The following is a 24,871-nucleotide window of genomic DNA, read 5'->3' on the forward strand; positions in this document are numbered from 1 at the left end:
TGACAATCTATGAACCCTGACCATCAAACACAGATCTAAAGAGTTGACCCGAGTGACAGACACTGAGAACAAGCAACCATGGGGAAGCAACGACTGTTTTTGGAGCCTGGAGCCAGCGTTCCACTCAGAAAACCTCGGAGCCAGGCTTTGGACTGGCTGAGCACGGCATCCTGAAATGGCACAAACAAGGGACACAGCTCTAGCCCCCAGAAGTGACCTTGGGGGAAGCCCAGCCAGTGCACGCAGGCAGTGCAGCGGCCCGCTAAAAGGAGGAGAAGTCACTGGGAAGCAGTGACTGGCTTTGGAGCCTGGAGTGTGGCATCCCAGCAGGGGAACATTGGCGCTGAGATTTGGACAGGGAGCAGAGGAACTGACCAAGGCTTCTGAGACAGCACAAGCAAAGGACACGGGCCTGACCCTTGGGGACAATCTGAACCCAGCACACACAGGCTACACACCCGTTGGGAATCTCAGATAAAAGAGTCATTGCCAAACAAGATAAGTAACTTTGTCTATATTCCAGGGTGCTACTCTCCCCTATCTATCTGATCCCTCCCCTCCCCTTCCCAGGTGGCTTCATTAACATTGGAATTTCCTGAGCAAGAGAGTGAAGTGCTCTGCGTTTTTTTTTTTTTTGGTCTTTTCCGAACCCATGCTCCTGGCCTGAGAGAAGCAGCTACAAAAAACCCAGGGACCAAAAATCCTTCCCTGACTTCCCGAAATTGGACTAAAAATACAGAACCAGCTCCAGCCAAGCATATGAGATCCAGAGTCTTGGGCTTTCATCCCTACAGAGAACAAGGTGGCTATTATAATGCAAAGGCATTTCTGATAGGAATCTGACTGTAATTGTTTTAGCTGATTACTGGAAAGACAAGTTTCCCAGGTCTGATATCTCTGCATATTAAACAGAGCCCTCACTGACCCACAACGGGGAAGCGAGTGCTGAAGCTACCCCCAGACCAGCTAGCCTTCTGCCTTAGGGGTCTGAGGATGGTGACACCTACCGATCTGTAGAGATACATGCATTGGGTGCCTAAAGTACAGCTGCAGAGTCCAGCCACCAAAGTGCTTTAGGAATAGAGACACACCTACCTCACTGACACTTGGGGGAAGCCTGTCAGCATCCTGCCCCCCCTGGAGTGTGACCCCCTGCTGCTACTAGAATCTGGTGCACTCAACTATCACCACTACTCCTCTAGGTGGTTAAGTGACAGTCTGCACCACACATTTGGTGACCCAAAACAGATTCTACTTAAGAATAGTGAATGGACTCTTAGGCTTATATATCTGGTAACAGCCCAAACCAGCTGGTAATAGGACATAAGTGATTCAAGGGCTACAACAATCAAGACAGCACAATCTAGTAGCCCATCTACGTATACTAAAAGAAAACAAAACAAGATAAGACTCAGTGAGTAAATATAAATCACTACAATATCTTATAGATAGCTCAGAGACAGCAGTTGATATCAAACCACATAAAGAAGCAGACCATGATTGCTTCTACAACTCTCCAAATTAAAGAATCAAAATCTTTCCCAAATGAAGATAGAATCCTGGAATTGCCAGATACAGAATATAAAAAACTAATTTACAGAATGCTTCAAGACATCAGGGATGACCTCAGAAATGAAATAAGGCAATCTACAGAAAAAGCCAAGGAACGCACTGATAAAGCAGTTGAAGAACTCAAAAAGATTATTCAAGAACATAGTGGAAAAATTAATAAGCTTCAAGAATCCATAGAGAGACAGCATTCAGAAATCCAAAAGATTAACAGTAAAATTACAGAATTAGACAACTCAATAGGAAGTCAGAGGAGCAGACTCGAGCAATTGGAACGCAGGGTGGGGGAGATGGAGGACAAGGGAATTGACACCAATAGAGTTGAATAAAAATCAGATAAAAGAATTTTAAAAAATGAAGAAACCCTAAGAATCATGTGGGACTCTATCAAGAAGAATAACTTGCATGTGATTAGAGTTCCAGACCAGGGAGGGATAACAGAAAATACAGAGAGAATAGTTGAAGACCTGTTGGCAGAAAACTTTCCTGACATCATGAAAGACAAAAGGATATCTTTCCAAGATGCTCATTGAATCCCATATAAGATTAATCCAAAAAGAAAATCACCAAGACATATTATCATCAAACTTGCCAAAACCAAAGATAAAGAGAAAATTTTAAAAGCAGCCAGGGATAAAAGAAAGGTCTCTTACAAAGGAGAATCAATGAGAATAAGTTCAGACTACTCAGCAGAACCCATGCAGTCAAGAAGGCAATGGGATGACATATATAGAGCACTAAAGGAGAAAAACTGCCAGCCAAGGATCATACATCCAGAAAAACTCTCTCTCAAATATGAAAGTGAAATTAAAATATTTAGAGATAAACACAAGCTTAGAGAATTTGCAAAAACCAAACCAAAGCTATAAGAAATACTAAAGGAAATTGTTTGGTCAGAAAACCAATAAGGTCACAACACAAGGTCACAGAACAGAACATCCTGATTTCAACTCAAAAAGGGAAATCATAAAAACAAATTAAGATTAATTTTAAAAAGAAAAAAATGTTCAAAACAGGGAATCATTGAAATCAATATGTAAAAGATCACAATAATCAAAAAGAGGGACTAAATACAGGAGGCATAGAACTGCCATATGGACAGGAAACCCAGGTGATATAGGATGATACAAGTTAGGTTTTTACTTAGAAAAATAGGGGTAAATATTACAGTAACCACAAAGAGGTATAACAATTCCATAACTCAAAATAAAAACCAAGAAAAACATAATGACTCAGCAAACATCAATTCAACTACTCTGAAAATGAGGAACACACAATCAATTTGCAAAGAAAAATGTCTCAGCACAAAAAAGTAAGTGGAAAAACGAAATTGTCAACAACACACACAAAAAGGCATCAAATGCACATACTTATCTATAATTACGCTGAATGTAAATGGACTAAATGCACCAATAAAGAGACAGAGAGTCTCAGACTGGATAAAGAAACACGATCCGTCTATATGCTGCCTACAAGAGACACACCTTAGACTTAGAGACACAAACAAACTAAAACTCAAAGGATGGAAAAATATATATCAAGCCAACAACAATCAAAAAAGAGCAGGATTAGCAATATTAATCTCTGACAAAATAGACTTTGAAGTTAAATCCACCACAAAGGATAAAGAAGGACACTACATAAAGATTAAAGGGGCAATTGACCAGGAAGATATAACCATATTAAATATTTATGCACCCAGTGTCAGGGCTGCAAGAAACATAAAAAATACTAACAGAACTGAAAAGTGAGATAGACACCTCCACAATTATAGTAGGAGACTTCAACACATCACTTTCGGTGAAGGACAGGACTTCCAGTAAGAAGCTCAATAGAGACACGGAAGACCTCATTGCTACAATCAACCAACCTGACCTCATAGACTTATACAGAACACTCCACCCAAGAGCTACAAAGTATACTTTTTTTTCTAGTGCACATGGAACATTCTCTAGAATAGACCACATATTAGGTCATAAAACAAACCTTTGCAGAATCCAAAACATAGAAATATTACAAAGCATCTTCTCAGACCACAAGGCCATAAAAGTGGAAATCAATAACAGAGAAATCAGGGCAAAGAAATCAAATACTTGGAAACTGAACAATATCCTGCTCAAAAAAGACTGGGTTATACAAGACATAAAGGAGGGAATAAAGAAATTCATAGAATGCAATGAGAATGAAAACATTTTCTATGAAAACCTCTGGGACACAGCAAAAGCAGTGCTCAGAGGCCAATTTATATTGATAAATGCACACATACATAAAGAAGAAAGAGCCAAAATCAGAGAACTGTCCCTACAACTTGAACAAATAGAAACTGAGCAACAAAAGAATCCATCAGGCACCAGAAGAAAACAAATAATAAAAATTAGAGCTGAACTAAATGAATTAGAGAACAGAAAAACAATTGAAAGAATTAACAAAGCCAAAAGCTGGTTCTCTGAAAAAATTAACAAAATTGATAAATCATTGGCCAGGCTAACTAAAGAAATACAAGAAAGGAAACAAATAACCCAAACAAGACCTGAGATGGGCCATATCACAACAGAACCAAATGAAATTAAAAGAATCATATCAGATTATTATGAAAAATTGCACTCTAAAAAATTTGCAAACCTAGAAGAAATGGATGAATTCCTAGAAACACACTACCTACCTAAACTAACACAATCAGAAGTAGAACAACTAAATAGACCCATAACAAAAAAAGAGATTGAAACAGTAATCAAAAAAATCCCAACAAAAAAAAGCCCTGGCCCGGACGGCTTCACTGCAGAGTTCTACCAAAATTTCAGAGAAGAGTTAACACCACTACTACTAAAGATATTTCAAAGCATAGAAAATGATGGAATACTACCTAACTCATTCTATGAAGCCACCATATCCCTGATACCAAAACCAGGTAAAGAGACCACAAAAAAAGAAAATTACAGACCTATATCCCTCATGAACATACATGCAAAATCCTCAACAAAATTCTAGCCAATAGAATTCAACAACATATCAAAAAAATAATCCACCACGACCAAGTGGGATTTACACCAGGTACACAAGGCTGGTTTAATATTAGAAAAACCATTAATGTAATCCAACATAAAAATAAAACAAAAGACAAAACCACACGATCTTATCAATTGATGCAGAAAAGGCATTTGACAAAGTCCAACTCCTATTCATGATAAAAACTCTCAGCAGAATAGGAACAGAAGGAAAATTCCTCAATATAATAAAGTGCATCTGTACAAAGCCAACAGCCAAGATCACTCTAAATGGAGAGAGCCTGAAAGCATTTCCCTTGAGAACCGGAACCCGACAAGGAGGTCCTTTATCACCGCTCTTATTCAACATTGTGCTAGAGGTCCTAGCCAGAGCAATTAGGCTAGACAAAGAAATAAAGGGCATCCGGATTGGCAAGGAGGAAGTAAAATTATCTCTATTTGCAGATGACATGATCTTTACACAGAAAACCCTAAGGAATCCTCCAGAAAACTACTGAAACTAATACAAGAGTTTGGGAGAGTCTCAGGTTATAAGATAAACATACAAAAATCACTGGGATTCCTCTACATCAACAAAAAGAACATCGAAGAGGAAATCACCAAATCAATACCATTCACAATAGCCCCCAAGAAGATAAAATACTTAGGAATAAATCTTACCAAAGATGTAAAAGACCTATACAAAGAAAACTACAAAGCACTACTACAAGAAATTAAAAAGGACCTACTTATGTGGAAAAATATACCTCGCTCATGGATAGGAAGACTTAACATAGTAGAAATGTCCATTCTACCAAAAGCCACCTATACATACAATGCACTTCCGATTCAAATTCCAATGACATTTTTTAATGTGATGGAGAAACAAATCACCAATTTCATATGGAAGGGAAAGAAGCCCCGGATAAGCAAAGCACTACTGAAAAAGAAGAAGAAAGTGGGAGGCCTCACTTTACCTGACTTCAGAACCTATTATACAGCCACAGTAGTCAAAACAGCCTGGTATTGGTACAACAACAGGCACATAGACCAATGGATCAGAATTGAGAACCCAGACATAGATCCATCTACGTATGAGCAGTTGATATTTGACAAAGGACCAGTGTCAATTAATTGGGGAAAAGATAACCTTTTTAACAAATGGTGCTGGCATAACTGGATATCCATTTGCAAAAAAATGAAACAGGACCCATACCTCACACCATGCACAAAAACTAACTCCAAGTGGATCAAAGACCTAAACATAAAGACTAAAATGATAAAGATCATGGAAGAAAAAATAGGGACAATGTTAGGAGCCCTAATACAAGGCATAAACAGAATACAAACATTACCAAAAATGATGAAGAGAAACCAGATAACTGGAAGCTCCTAAAAATCAAACACCTATGCTCATCTAAAGACTTTACCAAAAGAGTAAAAAGACCACCTACAGACTGGGAAAGAATTTTCAGCTATGACATCTCAGACCAGCTCCTGATCTCTAAAATCTATATGATTCTGTCAAAACTCAACCACAAAAAGACAAACAACCCGATCAAAAAGTGGGCAAAGGATATGAACACACACTTCACTGAAGAAGATATTCATGCAGCTAACAGATACATGAGAAAATGCTCTCGATCATTAGCCATAAGAGAAATGCAAATTAAAACTACGATGAGATTCCATCTCACTCCAACAAGGGTGGCATTAATCCAAAAACACAAAATAATAAATGTTGGAGAGGCTGCGGAGAGATTGGAACTCTTATACACTGCTGGTGGGAATGTGAAATGGTACAACCACTTTGGAAATCTATCTGGCGTTATCTTAAACAGTTAGAAATAGAACTACCATACAACCCAGAAATCCCACTCCTCGGAATATACCCTAGAGAAATAAGAGCCTTTACACCAACAGATATATGCACACCCATGTTTATTGCAGCTCTGTTTACAATAGCAAAAAGCTGGAAGCAACCAAGGTGTCCATCAACGGATGGATGGCTAAATAAATTATGGTATATTCACACAATGGAATACTATGCATCGATAAAGAACAGTGACGAATCTCTGAAACATTTCATAACATGGAGGAACCTGGAAGGCATTAAGCTGAGTGAAATTAGTTGTAAAAGGACAAATATTGTATAAGACCACTAGTATAAGATCTTGAGAAATAGTATAAACTGAGAAGAACACATACTTTTGTGGTTATGAGGATGGGAGGGAGGGAGGGTGGGAGAGGGTTATTTACTGATTAGTTAGTAAATAAAAACTACTTTAGGTGAAGGGAAGGACAATACTCAATACACAGAAGGTCAGTTCAGCCGGACTGGACCAAAAGCAAAGAAGTTTCGGGGATAAACTGAATGCTTCAAAGGTCAGCGTTGCAAGGGCGGGGGTTTGGGGACTATGGCTTAAGGGGACTTCTAAGTCAATTGGCAAAATAATTCTATTACGAAAACATTCTGCAGCCCACTTTGAAATGTGGCATCTGGGGTCTTAAATGCTAACAAGCGGCCATCTAAGATGCATCAATTGGTCTCAACCCACCTGGATCAAAGGAGAATGAAGAACACCAAGGTCACACGATAACTATGAGCCCAAGAGACAGAAAGGGCCACAGGAACCAGAGACTTACATCATCCTGAGACCAGAAGAACTAGTTGATGCCCGGCCACAACCGATGACTGCCCTGACAGGGAACACAACAGTGAACCCCTGAGGGAGCAGGAGATCAGTGGGATGCAGACCCCAAATTCTCACAAAAAGAATGGTCTGACTTAATGGTCTGACTGAGACTAGAGGAATCCCAGCGGTCATGGTCCCCAAATCTTCTCTTGGCCCAGGACAGGAACCATTCCCGAAGACAACTCATCAGACATGGAAGGGACTGGACAATGGGTTGGAGAAAGATGCTGATGAAGAGTGAGCTACTTGTATCAGGTGGACACTTGAGACTGTGTTGGCATCTCCTGTCTGAAGGGGAGATGGGAGGGTAGAGAGGGTTAGAAACTGCCAAAACCAGTACGAAAGGAGAGACTGGAAGGAGGGAGTGGGTGGAGAGTAAGTGGGAGTATGGAGTAAGGTGTATATAAGCTTATATGTGACAGACTGACTTGATTTGTAAACTTTCACTTAAAGCACAATAAAAATTATTTAAAAAAAAAAAGCTGGGTGGGTAAACAGGAGTTCCCTATATTATTCTGTGGACTTCTATGTATATTTGAAATATTCTATAATAAATGTTTTAAAATGTTTCTATATTTATATCTGTACCTCCGCAGCAGAATGGTGTCAAAAAAGGGGATTTTTTTTTTTTTCTTTGTGAGATGCTGGTTCATGTCCACTATTAGCCAGATCATCTTTAAGGGACATAATTCTGCTTCATAAATGCCCAAATATGACTAAAGTGTCCTCATTTCATATATAGTTTTAGAGCATCTTATTTTTTTTTTCCTTCATTGAAAAGTTACTAATTCTTGGGACCATGATCTCACTCACCACAAACCTACTCAAACAGATGGGAAAGAGAATAACTGAAGAAGACCTTTTAGAGATAAGGGGCATCCTTTAGCTGCAACACTTCTAGAGAGCAGATGGACTATTCAGGCTCAGACTTTTGGACCCCCTGAGAAGGTATTTCTCATATAGGTCTGGAGTAGCAGAGATATTTTTTAAAAATTGCTGCAGAAATATATCCCATCCTACATATTCTTTTATAACTTACTCTTGCCACAATGTCATCAAGATGTGGAGTCTAATTTCCTTCTCTTCGGTTTTGTCTGGCCTTATTCCTTTATCTCTGAGTTGTGAAGACAAATCTGAATATCCTGTTTTAAGATTGCTGGCGCTTACAGAGAAGAGTCTAAAGGAAAAAGAGCTGGACAGTGCAATGACTCCAGAGATCTGCAGAGGAGCCTCTTTCTGTCTTCCGCTGCACATTGATCAGTGCACATGCATGGAAAAACATCCAAGGAAAAACCAAAAATCCACTGCCATCGAGTCGATTCTGACTCAGCGATCGTATAGGACAGAGTAGAACTGCCCCATAGAGTTTCCAAGGAGTGCCTGGTGGACTTGAACTGCCGACCTCTTTGTTAGCAACTGTCACTCTTAACCACTGTGCCACCAGGTTTTCCATCCAAGAAAAAAAAAAACACCCAAAAGGATTAAAGAAAATAAATCCCCGTGCTCACAAAGAGATAGGATTAATGCCCCTTCCTATCAGCTAGAATGGAAAACCAAATAAGTCATGGGACTTTGGGCAGAGTATTTAGGATGTTTTACCTCTGTAATGGGAAAAAAGCTATCCCTAAACCAAAATTCTCTATTCCTAGTTAACAAACTGAAAATGAAGACCATAATGGATCAAATTGTTTCCTAGTAAAATAACCACATTCCAGAACAAAACTCAAGATTAAGATATGTAATACCCAACAAGATAAAGCTGAAAAGGTTTGGCATCCAGTCAATATCATTATACATGTAGTGAAACAAAACAAACAAATAAACAAACAAAAACTCTATAATTAAGAGAAAAACAAATAATTGAAACACCTGGAAATGACCAGATGGTTTCACTAGTGAATTTTACCAAGCGTTTAAAGAAATGTTACCAATTCTACACAATCTCTTCCAGACTACTGAAGAGGAGGGAACACTTCCCTTCTCAATCTATGAGACTAGCACTACTCTGATGAACATATTACACATAATGAAAACTACAGACCAATATACTCCGTGACTGTTGTATTGTTGTTAGGTGCTGTTGAGTCAGTTCCAACTCATAGCGACCCTAAGTACAACGTAACAAAACACTGCCTGGTCCTGTGACACCCTCACAATCTTTACCATGCTCGAGCCCATTGTTGCAGCCACACCCTGTGAATACAACTGCTAAAAATATATATTTTAATTTAGCTAATCAAATCCAATAATCTATAAAATGGAGAATTCATCTTGACCAAATGAGGTTTATCCCAGGAATGCAAGGTTGGTTTAACATTTGAATACCAAACAATGTAATTTATCATATGAACCTACTAAAAAGCAAAAACATGTAATCATCTCAATAATTTCAGGAAAAACATTTAACAAAACTCAAAACACATTACTGATTTTTAAAACTCTCAGCAAATTAACGATAGAATAAAACATTCTCATACTGACCGAGGATAATTATGTAAGTATGAAAAACTTATATTTAATATGGAAAAATAGAATACTTTCTTCTAAGGTCAGGGAAGACAGTGATGTCCTTAATTACCAGTTCTCTTTAACCTTGAACTGCAGAAACATACATGCAGAATGGAAAGGAAAAAATGAATCTGTCTTTACTTGCAGACCACAAATACTATGGAATCTGTAAAAAAAAAAAGCTACTAAATTTAACAAGTGAATTTAGCAATCTTAGCAATATAGATCAATATAGAAAATCAATTTTATTTCCATACACTGGCAACAAGCACTCAAAAATTGATATTAAAGAAAAAAAAATACCACTTACAATTGTTTCAAATAATATGAACTATTTAGGAATGAATGTTACAAAAGATTGCAAGATCTATACACAGGAAGCTATAAAAAATGACCAAAAAAATTAAAAAAAAAAAAAAACCACTGCCATAAATGGAAAAATATACTATGCTCATAGATTGGAGGACTCAGTATTGTAAGATGTCAATTCTCTCCAAATTTTTCTATAGGTTCTATACAATCCCTAAAAATCTCAAAAGGCTTTTCTGGTACAAATTTTCAAGCTGAATCTAAAAGTCACACAGAAACGGAAAGGATATAAAAATAGCCAATACAGTTTTCAGAAAGAATATCACTTTGGTGTTTTTGGTATTTTGGATCTTTTATTTATTTCTTGTCTTTTTAATGATCTTTTTCTTTCTTCATATGATGTCCTTGATGTCTTCCCACAACTCATCTGTTTTTCATTCATTAACACTCAATGCATCAAATCTATTCTTGATGTGGTCTCCAAATTCAGATGGGATATACTCAACGTTGTATTTTGGTTCTTATGGATTTGTTTTAATTGCTTCTGCTTCGACTTGAACTTGCATAGGAAAAACCGATGGCCCCAGAGTTGTCCCACGCCCCTTGCTCTGACTGATGGTATTATAGTCTCCATATATGTTGTTGAAAAAGGTATTTATAATGAAAAGAATGTCGGTTTTGCAAAACTCCATCATGAGATCTCCAGAGCCATTTCTATTGCAAAGACTATATTTTCCAACTACCAATTCTTTGTTTCCACATTTTGAATTCCGTCATCAGTAATTATCAACGCATATTAAGAGTGCAAAGTTGGTAAGAATCTTCATCTTTGGCATGAGTAGTTCCTGCATAAATTTGAGTAATAGTCGTATTAACTGGTCTTCCTCATAGACATTCTCATTATCCTGTCACTGACAACATTGCACATCAGGATAGATCTTGAAATGTTCTTTTTAACAATGAATGTGATGCTGTTCCTCTTCCATTTTTCATTCTTAACATATGATTATCTGTTTTGAATGGCAAATACTAGTCCATGTAAGCTGACTAATGCCTAAGATACCAATTTCAAGAGATCTGTTTCATTTTTGACAACTTCCAGTTTTCCTAAATTCATACTTCATACATTCCACATTCTGATTGTTCAAGAATGTTTGCAGTTGTTTCTTCTTATTTTGAGTTCTGCCATTTCAGCTAACGAAAGACCCAAAAGATTTACTCATCCACATCATTAGGGTTGACTCTACTTGAGGAGCCAGCTCATTCCCAGTCATACTTTGAGTGCCTTCCGCCCTGAGCGGCTCATCTTCTGACCCTATATCAGACAAGGTTCCCCACTAACATTATGTTTTCACTGGCCAATTTTTTTAGGAGATTGCCAGGTCCTTCTTCCTAGTCTGTCTTAGTCTGGTAACACCTTTGAATCCTGTCCACCATATGTGAACCTGCTTCTAGCATCACAGCAACACACAAGCTACCACAGTATGATAAACGGACAGGCAAGTGGTAGAAATTGGGCATGAAAATTAGTAAAAAAAAAAAAAATTCAGAATTTTGAAAGCTATGCTACTGTTACAATATTTTTATAAATAAACTAATGGAAAATTGCATGTGAGACAGTTTTCATAGTTTGTTGAGCTATAAATTATTGCTATGTGTTGCAAACCCCATTTTCCTTGTATCATGTGCATCTGAATTATAAATGCAGGTTGAGTAAAACTCAGAAGTCAACTATGAGAAGTCACACAATAACAACTTTTAACCTGATGGGATTGACGAACGACCACAACTAGAAGTTGTGATTTTTATTTTTCTATTCCTTGCCTACATGTTGAGTGTAACTAGGAACCTGACAATCATCTCCCTCACCTTTGTTGATTCTCAACTTAAAACTGCCATGTACTTTTTCCTGAAAAATTTGTCTTTCTTAGAAATCTTGTTTCTATCTGCTTATATTCCCAGACACTTGTGCAATATGTCAACAGGTGACAAGATAATCATACATGTCAATTGTGTCGTTCTTTTTGTTATTATTATTAACTGACTTCTTTGCTGTTACAGAATTTTTTTCCCCTCACCACCATGTCCTACGACCAATATGTAGCCAACTGCAAACCCCTACATTACACGACCGTTAGGAACAACAAGGCCTGAACTTGACTCATCCTTTGTTGCTGGACAGCTGGCTTGTTGATCATACTCCCACCACTAAGCCTAGGCCTCAATCTGAAATTCTGTGACTCCAATGTCATTGACCATTTTGTCTGTGATGCAGCCCCTCTCCTAAAGATTCCATGCTCAGAAAATAGGATCATAGAGCAGTGGTCATAGTTTGTGCTGTGTTGACCTTTATTATGACCCTGGTATGTGTTGTTCTGTCCTATGTATACATCACCAAGACCATTTATTAATTCCATTCTGCCATCAAAGGAAAAAAGCATTATCTACCTGCTTTTCCCACATGACTGTGGTTTCCATCACTTATAGAAGCTGTATCTTAGTCTATGTCAAACACTCAGCAAAGAATTCAGTGGCCATTAATAAGGGTGTGACAGTGCTCACTACTTCTATCACCCCCATGCTGAACATCTTCATTTACACCCTGAGGAACAAGCAATAAAAAAAAAAAAAGCCTTCAGTGACTCAATCAATAGGATTGCATTGTTCTTAAAAAAAATAATTTTGCTAATGTAGAGCAAATCATATTTTTGTAAAAAGATCGGAAGTCCCTATGCTGTGTCTTTAAATATTTGTTCCTTTCCTTTCTAGTAAGAGAGAATTATCAGGATAACATTTCTCAATAAGAAAATATATTACATTTCCACATATCTAAACAATAACTTTACTCCAAGCCAGACCTTAATAAAGCCGCAAACAAAACAAAACAGAACCAGTAAGTTCATTTTAAGAAATGTTTTGACCTGAGAGTGCTTATTGCCCATTCGAATTCCAGCTTTTTAGGGCCTTTTTGACACCTGGAGCATTCCAGGTTATTTTTCTTCTGACTTTAAACTGTAAACTAAAGAAGGAGAATGGTGTCAGGCCATTGGGTTTAATATTAATAATGAACTTTAAATCTTGAAGTCTTAATATTATTAAAGGGATTAATCTTGGTATTATGATCACAATGAATACAGTAGCTACCACTTACACAATCATTACAGATTTGTAATTTTTTTACATGCAATAATGAATTTAAAAAAGATATTTTATTTTCACTTCATATTTTATCTTCACTCCACAAATATAAACTGAAGCTCAGGAGAGTTAAATAATGCAACTCAGGGTGAAATCAGGATGCAAATTGGTTTTTATCAGACTTAAACCCTGTGTTTTTACAGCATGTGAGGCTCCAATGACACACATTTCAGCATTAAGATCTCCGCAGGGGACACCTTAGGAAAGTCTACATATACCAAATAGAGGTATTATTTAATTTATAAAACTAAAAAAATCAAGAGATCTTAAATAGAAAAAAAAATTACCCAAAATATAGCATGTCATTTTAATATAAGCATTTATAATGTATGAAGGATGGAAAATATTTATCATATGAGAAAATATTTTGATCTTAACATTTATATTTGCCAAAAGAACACTTGTACTTTGACGTAGACCCACGGAGAGCAAAAAGCTGGACTAAAAATTCCGGTCAGTCGCATATGTACGCTCTTTCTTAGAAGGTTGCTACAAGTGGAATTATCTATGGTTGGTATACAGAATTGAATACAGGAATATAATAATTGAGCTCTTTTTCAATGATACTAGGGCAATAGGTTAAAAAGCCACTGGCCATGATCAGTTACTTGTATCAGATGCAGGAATCTGTTTAAATACGGGGCCAACTTGAGCCACAGATATTCCTCCATGTCTTGCCTACTGGCTCCTCAAGGTTGTTCCCTGAATTAGACTCCTTTGGTCAATATAATGTAGGCTTTGAGATCACTAGGTCATTCTTTTTTCACGAAACTATGAGCTTTCATTTAATCAAGATTATTCATTTTGCTATTTACTTTTTTTTTATTCACACAACTAGGGTTTTATTCAAAGAAAATATATTTTTAGCTTCTCATTTATTATTTACTGGCATTCATTCCTGTATTCCCGGGCTGACAACAGAATGTCATTTTTAACATGTTGCAATAAAATGCCCTCAACCCCAAACTCTCTATCCAGTAGAACTATAGGCAGAATCAGGATGCAGAAGAGTGCCATCACCCCCAAAATTGTCCAGTATTCATCTGTGGTCAATTTGTCACCCACAAAAACTGATGTGATTTCTGGGTCGACAGTTTTATTTTACTTTTTCTGAAGATCATCAATTAAATCATATAGTATGTAATCTTTTCTTTCTTTTTTTTTTAGTTATCATAGTACATTTGAGCTTATCCATGTCGTAATATATATCAGTTCATTCCTTTTTACTGCTGAGTAGTGTTCTATGGTGTGGACCTACCCAGTTTGTTAGTCATCAGTCGAGGAACATGGGCTTGTTCCCAGTTTGTTTCAATTACAAATAAAGTTTCTGCAAATATTCCCATATAGGTTTTAGTGTAAATATAAGTTTTTGCTTCACTTAGCTAACCAGCTAGGATGGAATTCCTGGGACTTATGGTAATGTGTACGTACTCCCACAAGCAATATTTGAGAATTACAGTTGTTCTGCATCCTCGTCACCACTTGGTATTGTCAGTATTTTTTATTTTAGCCATTCTAATAGGTGTACGTGGACCCTGGGTGGCACAAATAGCTAAGTACTCAACTGCTAGCTGAAAGGTTCTTGATCTAAACTTCCTCAGGCACCTTGGAAGACAGGCCTGACAATCTGATTCTGAAAGGTCACAGCCTTGGAGACTCTATAGAGCAGTTCTACTCCACACATATGGTTTGCCATGATTTGGAATTCACTCCATGGCAACTAACAAAAACAAGGATGCATGTGTACTGGTATCTCATTGTGGGTTTAATTTACTTTCCTACAGTTTTTTTTTTTTTATGTGCCAGTGAATTGGTTCCAACTCATAGTGACCCTATGTACTACAAAACACAAAAACACAACACTGCCTGGTCTTGTGCCATCCTCACCATCATTGCTATGTCTGAGCCCGTTGTTGTAGCCACTGTGTCAATCAATTTTGTTGAAGGTCCCCTCTTTTTTGCTGATGCTCTACTTTATCACACAATACTCTGTTGCTATTGATAAGGTTTTCCCTGGCCAATTTTTTCAAGTAGATAACCAGGTCTTTCTTCCTAGTCTGTCTTATACCGGTAGCTCCATTAAACCTGTCCACAATGGGTGACTCTGCTGGTATCTGAAACATCGGTGGCATAGTTTACATCACCATAGCCAAACGCAAACCACCACATTAGGATAAACTTATAGACTAGCAGTATTGACCATCTTTTTATACAGTTATTTGATATCCATATATTTTCTGTGGTGAAATGTTTGTTTAGATATTTTGCCTTATTGAAATTGGGTTTTGTTGTTCTTTTTGCTATTATTGTTAAGTTGTGTTATTTATTTATTCTGAATAAAAGCTTTTTGGATAAAAATGTGAATTGCAAATGTTTTTTGTTAGATTTTAATGAAAACCACTCTTACTCAGAGTACAGCATGCAGGGTCAAAACTCTGTTCAAGGGTGATTGGAAGCACCTAGTTAATGTATTAAGTAGGTAAACAGGTTTTCCAGAAAAGGAAATAAATTCTATGTTATAAAAAGTAAAGATTTGATGACATGACTGTAACAATGGGTGACATGGAAAGGAAAGTAATTACTCTGGTAATGGAACATCAAACGTCACATGAAGTGAAATGGTCATGATTAGCACGCCTTAAGGACAGAATTTTTATTCGTCTGTGGATGATACAATCTGAGTGGTCTTGGGGTATTAGTAGGCTCCTTAGTTGTAGAAGTTGATGTGAGACAAATATGAAAGCTACCTGTGAAATTATGGCCAAGGTAGTTGTGCAACATATGACACAATCCAGACATAACACTTAAAAACCCATATATTTCTTGACACAGGGCAGTTGTTGTGTCAAGAAAGGTCTTGAGAAGCTCTGTTTTTGGTTCCAAGCTCTTTCTGGTTCTCCTGTGTCTCACAATTATTTATATCCTTCAAATTAATTAGTATATCTTCATACTGTGAATGATTTCTGATTATGTGAATGAGGATTCAGGCTTTTTTTTAACTTCATATTTAACAAAATGAAGAGAAAATATTATTTGATGTTGGTAATCAATGTAGAAAATTTTTCTGATAATTTCAAAAATCTTTTATGACAAAAATCTCTTAGAGGGCAAGGAATAGAACAGCACCTTCTGGATATGAAAAAACAAAACCTGCAAACCTCTACAACTAACAACATAGTTAATAAAGATTGTACACTTTAAGTTCAAAAAAAGACAAAGATGTTCACTATCACTTCTCTTTTCAATATTGAATGGAGGTTCTAGGGAAAACAAAAAGGTGGAAAAAGCAATAAAATGCATAAAATTCAAAAAGAAGAATTTGAATCACCGTAATTCACTGATGACATAAATGACTATATAGAAAATCCAAAATATTTACCAAAAAAGTACTAAAATCAACAAATGAATTTTTCAATATTGATAGATACAAAGTCCACGTGCAAAATATTAAACGACGCAAGAAGCATCAAAAGCAGATGGAAGGAACACACAGAGTCACTGTACCAAAAAGAATTGGTCGATATTCAAACATTTCAGGAGGTAGCATATGATCAAGAACTGATGGTACTGAAGGAAGAAGTCCAAGCGGCACTGAAGACTTTGGCAAATAACAAGGCTTTAGGAATAAGGAATAGCAACTGAGATGCTGCAACAAACGAATGCAGCACTTGAAGTGTTCTTTCTTCTATGCCAAGAAATTTGGAAGACAGCTACCTGGCAAACTGCCTGGGAGACATCCATATTTGTGCCCATTTCAAAGAAAGGTGATGCAAGAGAAAGCAGAAATTATCAAACAATATCATTAAAATCACATGCAAGTATAACTTTGCTGAAGATCATTTAAAAAACAGTTACAGCAGTACATCCACAGGGAACTGCCAGAAATTCATCCTGGCTTCAAAGAGAACGAGGAATGAAGGCTATCATTGCTGATGTCAGATGGATCCTGGCTGAAAGCACAGGATACCAGAATGATGCTTACCTGTTTTTATTAACTATACAAAGGCATTGGACTGTGTGGATCATAACAAATTATGGGTAATATTATGAAGAATGGGAATTCTAGAACACTTACTTGTGCTCATAGGGAACCTGTACGTAGACAAAGAAGCAGTCTTTCAAACACAACAAAGGGCACTACATGGTTTAAAATAAAAAAGGTGTGTGTCAGGGTTGTAACTTTTCACCATGATTATTATAGCTTTATACTGAGCAAATCATTCAAGAAGCTGTAGTTTATGAAGAAGTACAGGGCATAAGAATTAGTGGAAGACTCATTAATAATCTCCTATATGCAGATGACGAAACTTTGCTTGCTGAAAGTGAAGAGGACTTGAAACACTTACTGATGAAGATCAAATACAGCTTTCAGTATGAATTACACTTTGACATAAAGAAAAAAAAAATTCTCACTCCTGGACCAATAAGCAACATCATGATAAACAGAGAAAAGATTGAAGTTGTCAAGGACTTCGTTTTATTTGGATTTGCAATCAAGACCTATGGAAACAGTTGTCAAGAAATCAAAAGATGCATTGCATTGGGCAAATCTGCAGCAAAAGACCTTTTTAAAACGTTAAAAAGCAAAGATGTCACTTTAACGACTGAGGTGCACCTGACCCAAGCCATGGTTTTTTCAATAGCCTCATAGTCATGGAAAAGCTGAACAATGAATTCAAAAGACTGAAGAAGAATTGATGCCTTTGAATTTTAGTGTTGGGGAAGGATATTGAAAATATCATGGAATTCCTGAAGAATAAACAAATCCGTCTTGGAAGAATTAGAGCCAGAATGCTGCTTTGACGCAAGGATGCTGAGACTTTGTCTCACATACTTTGGACATATTATCAGGAAGGACCAGTTCCTGGAGAAGGACATCACATGCTCAGTAAAGTAGGTGGTCAGTGAAGAAAAAGAAAACCCTCAACGAGATGGATCAGCACAGTGGCTGTAACAATGGGCTCAAGCATAACCATCGTGAGGTTGGCGCAGGACCAGGCAGTGTTTCGTACTGTTGTACACAGGGTAGCTATGATGACACCTAACAGCAACGATGCCAACAAACGTCGAAAAGGAAATTTATGAAATAATATCTTTCAATGTTAAAAAAATTATTACATAAGAAAAATTCAAACAAAATATAAAACCTCTACACTAAAAACATTGCTAAACATGTTATCAGAAAGGACTAGTTCCAGGAGAAGGACATCACATGCTTGGTAGAGCAGTCAATGAAAAAGAAGAAAACCCGTGGTGAGATGGATTGGCACAGTGGCTCCAACAATGAACTCAAGCACAACAATTCTGAGGTTGGCGCAGGACTGGTCAGTGTTTCATTCTGTTGTACAGACAGTAGTTATGACAGCACCTAAGAACTATATCAACAAAGAGTTGAAAGGGAAATTTATGAAATAATATCTTTTAATGTTAAAAAAAATTATTAAAAACCACACCCATGGAGTCAATTCCAACTCATGGTGACCCTATAGGACCCTCTAGGTCAGAGTAGAAGTGCCCCAGAGAGTGCCTGGTGGATCCAAACTGCTGACCCAAACAAAATGTTTGTAAAACCTCTACACTAAAAATATTGCCAAGAGGAATCAACGAGAACTAAACAAACAGAGAGATACCTTGTGTATGCAAATTGGCTTTTAGTTTTAGCGACAGTAAGGCTTGGTGACGAAGTGAAGCAACTACATTTCTGATTAATTGCCCATAGGAAGACCGCGTGTTGTTAAGATGTCAGTCTTCTCAAACTGACCTATTGATCCAATAAAATCTCAACCAAACTCCTGGAAAATAATAACTTTTAGCAATTGGACAAGTTCATCATAAAATTTATATAAAACTATCAATGATAAAAATGAAAATAGTGTTTGTTTCTGTGGGGTTATTCCTGTGGCACTTATGAAAGGGGAACAAGGGAGTCATCTGAAGTGATGAAAATGTTTTTTTCTCTTGATTCTTGATTTACATGGTAATTATACCAGTGTTTTTTATACACAAGGATAATTCATTGAGATGTATAATTAGTATTTACACTCTTGCGGTAACCCTTTTCAAAAAAAAAAAACCTGGGGGAAAAATGCTATTTACAATAACATCATAAGAAACAGGAATACTTCAAACAAAATATTCAGAACAAAAATAACCAGAATTTCAGGATGGAGAAAACTGTATTACCTTTTTATTTCATCATTAAAAGAACAAATACCATTTTGACCCAGAATGTATACTTCTGGCAATAATTCTAACAAGCATGCAAGATTCTTCTTACCGGATGCTTTTTTTCAGATTTTTTTTTTTGGTTGTGAGAAATGGAGGTAAGTCTACATTTGTTTTAGGTATTGGTAAAACAATGGTGATACATAAAGAAAAAATGTTAATACTAGTGAAAATTTATAAAAATCATGAATTTATAGCAATAGAAAATGATTTAAAAATCTGGTGAACAATTAAGATATTGAAAATAAATAATTGCAATAAATGATTCATATATAATTGCGTGTATATTAATTTAGAATAGACGTAGAGGTTTAAGAACACTTGACAAGTTATGTATCTAATTATACAAATTGTTGTTAATGCATAAATCAAAACCAAATACGCTGCCATCAAGTCGATTAGGACTCAGAGCAACCCTACAGGACAGAGTAGAAGTGCCTCATAGGGTCGCCAAGGAGAGGCTGGTGAATTTGAACTGCTGACCTTTTGGTTATCAGGCAAGCTCCTAATCACTTCGCCTCCAGGACTCCTGTTAATGTATACTTACTTTTATTCATTAAAAATTTTTGTTGTCCGTTAGGTGAAAGTTTACAGAGCAAATTAGTTTTCCTGTTTATTACTTTTAAAGAGTAACTACAAAATATTTTGATGTATTTGTGTAAATAAATGTCTAGAAGTATATACATTGTAATGTAAGCTGTATAGTTTGTGGTATTTCACATACTTTTCCTATTTTTGTTCCCTAGTATAAATTTCCCAAATACAATAAATAATTCATGCAACAAATCAGTAATCAAGAAATGTGGTCTCTTTATTCTCCTCTCCTATGATATGTATCAGATTAAGCAATGTGACAGTAAAATGAAGCAAAACTTGCGTTTTATAATCTGTTTCTTCTGTTGTCCTGCTCTTCAGTATGACTGGGAACACTCAATTGGAGAAAGTGATTTTTATTTTAAATGTGCTATGTATACATTGCTTTATATATATACATACATATATATACATATTTGATAATTAATGACATTGATACCGAGATATTGAGGTGTGTTTCAAGCTTGGTTAAACAGATTGAAAATATAAAACTTTTATAATGAGGTTGTGCAACAATATTCATGTTGCACCCAACATGGCTTACATAAAATTAATTTTTCACCAAAACCGAGTGTCTGATGCTGCATCCCCCTGTCTCCAAGGACACTGTCGCCAACCGTGCCTTTGTTACCACACTTTATTTTTTTCCTCCAAATTGTATTACTCAGAAGACTCATTAGTGATCTTGTTTGTGGGTTACCAAGGACACTTTGGCCACTCAGTTAGTTGCATTATTATCAAACAAAGCAAACGTGAAGCCCGATGTAGTAAACTCACTTGCTGCCCTGAGAGATCAGAATAGCAGCTCTCCTGAAACATGAAAGGATTCCTGACATTCCATAACCCTCATTTGTTACTACTTTTTTTTCTTTCTCGTGGAAATTATACTAGTCCAACAAGGAACTCCATGTAATTGGATAAAGATGGGTACTTCAGAGAGCTCTATGCACTCCAGAGTTGTCGTGAATGTGACACTGGATTCATAAGCAAAAATCAGCAGAAGTTCACTTGAAAATCTTCATCCCAACTGCGTTTCCAACCTAGAAGCTTTAAGACGATGTGTTTCAACAGCCAACACCAACTATGACTGGCATTTGTAAGTTGTGAGATTAAGTTTCTCATCTTAATTATATCTGCTTCTGTGTAATCTGAGTCTTATTATTCTGTGGAGGAAAATGTATTTTATAAATCTTTTAAAAATCAGAGATGTAAGTGATAATTTTTACACTTGGCAAAATGCCTATTTTTTCATTTTTTAGGATGCACTTTCTGTGGATATCTAAATGTCATTTTTTGGGAGCTTTTATGCATAGAAATATATTGGCATTTAAAGTGGCTTAGAATTATGTATATTGCCAACATCATATAAAAAAAGATCTATATATGCATATGATGGTATAGTCATACTTCACAATCCCCCAAAAGAATGACATATTGTCTGAAGTTGCATTATCTCACTACCTTCCCTACTCAGATTTCAGACACATGTTTCGAAAGTAAAATAAAAACCAGTTGGTCACATTTCACTGTCAGGCACCTGTTAAATCTTGCTTCATTATACTTTGTAGTATCTTGAGAAAAATAAAATAAAATGTTTCTAAAGTATTGAATATTGCCCAGTGTTGATAGGGCTGAGGAAGTTTACTCAGTGATATACACTTTACCTGAGGTCTTAGAAGGAGGGATGGAGAAAGGTAAGAGAGGCAACTTCAGTGACATAGCAATATGATCTAATGTAGTTGTTCAATGTGTCCATAAATTCCCAGAGAGTGTTCTAGTGTCGGCAAAACCATGAGCCATATCAGTTCTTCCTTATGTTATAAACTGTATCCATGAAGCCATAACTGTACTCACAGCTCAGGTAGACAGAGTTGATCTGTCTACCATTCATAAAGAACACATTAATTTACCCAGTGAAGTGAGTTCACATGCAAAGAAATTGGGGTCTCCAGGAAAACGTTTCATGACACACTGATGAAGAAAAATTTCAAACCTAGAGACACTAATTCTAAAATGAAATGACAGGAATTGATGAAAACGCAGAGGGATGTCAGTTATGATGAGTGGTGAAGTTGGATGAAGACTACATTAGGAAATAACGACAGATAAAAGGTTAAGGGTAAAAAATAGCGCCTGTAGATCTGTAGGGTATTTGAAGTTAATTTATGAGAGTATTTCATGCAAGGATGAATGGAAAGCCTTTAATTAGCCAATAAGATTTGCTGCATTCTGTACCGCGGTAGAATATAAGAATTACTTAGTGGCAGAGAAAGCTAAGAAGGAGTCAGGAGGGGAGCTGCAGCTGCTCTGTGTGTGTGTATGCAAGTGTGCGGGCAGGGTTTAGACACGTTCATTGAAGAGAATCCGTGTGTGCTATGAACAAAAACAGAAAAAAAATTCTTTGAACATAAGAGCTAGAACGGAGACTTCAAGAGACTATAGAATGTTCATAGTGAACCCAAGTTATCTGACATACTTAGCACTTTATGGAGCAAAGTGCAATGCAAATATACCAAGCAAATAATTATTGAGCTGAATGACATCTGTGCTCCTTATGAAGTGAGAGACTAGTAACAGTCAAAAGCAATTCTTTTCAGAGTGTGGATTCAAAATGTAAAAACTGTTGATCATATATTTTAATGAATTTAAAAAAAGCCTGAATATGATAGATACTGTTAAAATGATCTATAATAAAATATCTCTAAATATGACATGCAGATTGGACAAAAGTCAGGAGTCAGTGATGACAAACTGCACAGTAACGACATTCATCCTGCTGGGACTGACAGATGACCCACAGCTGCAGGTTTTGATTTTTATCTTTCTCTTTCTCACCTACATGTTGAGTGTAACTGGGAACCTGACAATCATCACACTCATCTTACTGGATTCTCACCTCAAGACAGCCATGTACTTCTTTCTACAAAATTTCTCCTTCTTAGAGATCTCATTCACATCTGCCTGTATTCCCAGATACTTGTACAACATAGGAACAGGTGACAAGCTCATTACCTATAGTGCCTGTGCCAGTCAAGTATTTTTTACTGACCTCTTTGGTGTGACAGAATTTTTCCTCCTGGCAGCCATGGCCTATGACCGCTATGTGGCCATCTGCAAACCCCTACACTACGTGACCATCATGAACAGCACAGTCTGCAGAAGACTTATATTTTGCTGTTGGCTGGCTGGTCTGTTTATTATAATCCCCCCACTCATCCTGGGCTTGAATCTGGAATTTTGCAATTTGAATACTATTGATCATTTTTTCTGTGATGCATCTCCCCTCCTGAAGATCTCTTGTTCAAATACTTGGTTCATGGAACAGACTGTTTTAATCTGTGCTGTGCTGACTTTCATTATGACACTTATGTGTGTCTTTCTGTCCTACATTTATATCATCAAGACAATTCTAGGATTTCTGTCTGCCCAGCAAAAGAAAAAAGCCTTTTCTACTTGTTCTTCCCACATGATTGTGGCTTCTATCACCTATGGCAGCTGCATCTTCATCTACATTAAACCTTCAGCAAAGAATTCAGTGGCCATTAATAAGGGTGTGACAGTGCTCACCACTTCCATCGCCCCCATGCTGAATCCCTTCATTTACACCCTGAGGAACAAGCAAGTAAAACAGGCCTTCAATGACTCAATGAAAAGAATTGTAATATTTTCAAAGAAATAGGGGGATGTGAAGTATAATTTACACGTTACAGTGAACTTCCCAAACTCTGTAGTCAGGTCAGCTTTCTCAAAACACTGTCTTAACTTATCCTGGTCTAGGCATTCATTTTCCTATAAACATTCTCCCTTAATAGGCATGTTAGTAATATTCTCCCTTAATAGACACATTAATAGCATTCTAGAATTTAAATTTTGGCTTCATCTCCAAATCAGTAATACTAAAAAGTAAAACACAACAAAATAAAATGAAAGCATATCTCCAAATTGGGAACACCAAAACAGAAAAAAAAAAAATGTAGGTTGATGAATTTTCCAGTAAAAGAATAAGTTATGATCACCATTGCTCCTTCCAAGTAAACCTTCTCAAGTGATACACTCATTGATTCCCTTAACAAATACTTACTGGTATGTTCCTTGGGCCAGTTATCCTCTCAGGCACTAGAAATAGAGGAGCGAATAAAATCACCAAAAACCTGCTCCATGTGCCCTCAGAGGTAAAAAGGAAACAATCGTATATTAAAGAAAGCAAAAAAGTTAACTTGTGCTCAAATAAACACTTTTGTCTTGAAAGTGAATTATAAGCCTTACAATTCTGGAAGAATATCTGAAATATTAAAACTGTAAAATTATGAGATTTGTAAAGATATTGAATTGATAATAACCAAAACCTTTATTTTCCTCACCTTTGTACTGATCAGGCCTTCAGTAACTTGCAATATTTCATGGGAAGCACACATATTTATCTCAGTGGCCTTTATTCCCATAACAGTGTGCTGTGCCACTAGGGTTCTGTTTTCCTATGTTCTTCTTTAATCTTTTTAAGGAGGGTGAACTTAGTTCAAATTTTTTAAAACATGCTAAATATTTAAGTCATACCTTTTTTTCCTCTATCATGTTTAGGTCGACCTTTGTTAGTTCAACCACAGGTTGGTTAATTTTCCTAATAGATTCATCCAGATTCTGTCATGTTAGGGTATGTCCCATGGTAAACTATATGAGGTCAATGAGTTTGGGATTTTTTTAAAGCTACTCACTGTTTAAAAAATTAACCTTGAACTCATGTTTTCTAAATTCAGATCCCATATCTACTCTTACTAGCTGTGAGATTTT

The 24,871-nt window shown here is 36.6% G+C and overlaps 1 protein-coding gene across 1 annotated transcript; it reads left to right on the plus strand.

Moving 5' to 3' along the window:
• Positions 1-22,826: 22,826 nt before the first annotated feature.
• LOC126075603 (olfactory receptor 6C2-like) lies at positions 22,827-23,762 on the plus strand. Its single transcript, XM_049883440.1, has one exon. It carries the CDS (start codon positions 22,827-22,829, stop codon positions 23,760-23,762), a length of 936 nt encoding a protein of 311 aa, XP_049739397.1.
• Positions 23,763-24,871: the final 1,109 nt, after the last annotated feature.

Source organism: Elephas maximus, chromosome 4, assembly GCF_024166365.1.
Source record: "Elephas maximus indicus isolate mEleMax1 chromosome 4, mEleMax1 primary haplotype, whole genome shotgun sequence".
Lineage (NCBI taxonomy): Eukaryota > Metazoa > Chordata > Mammalia > Proboscidea > Elephantidae > Elephas > Elephas maximus.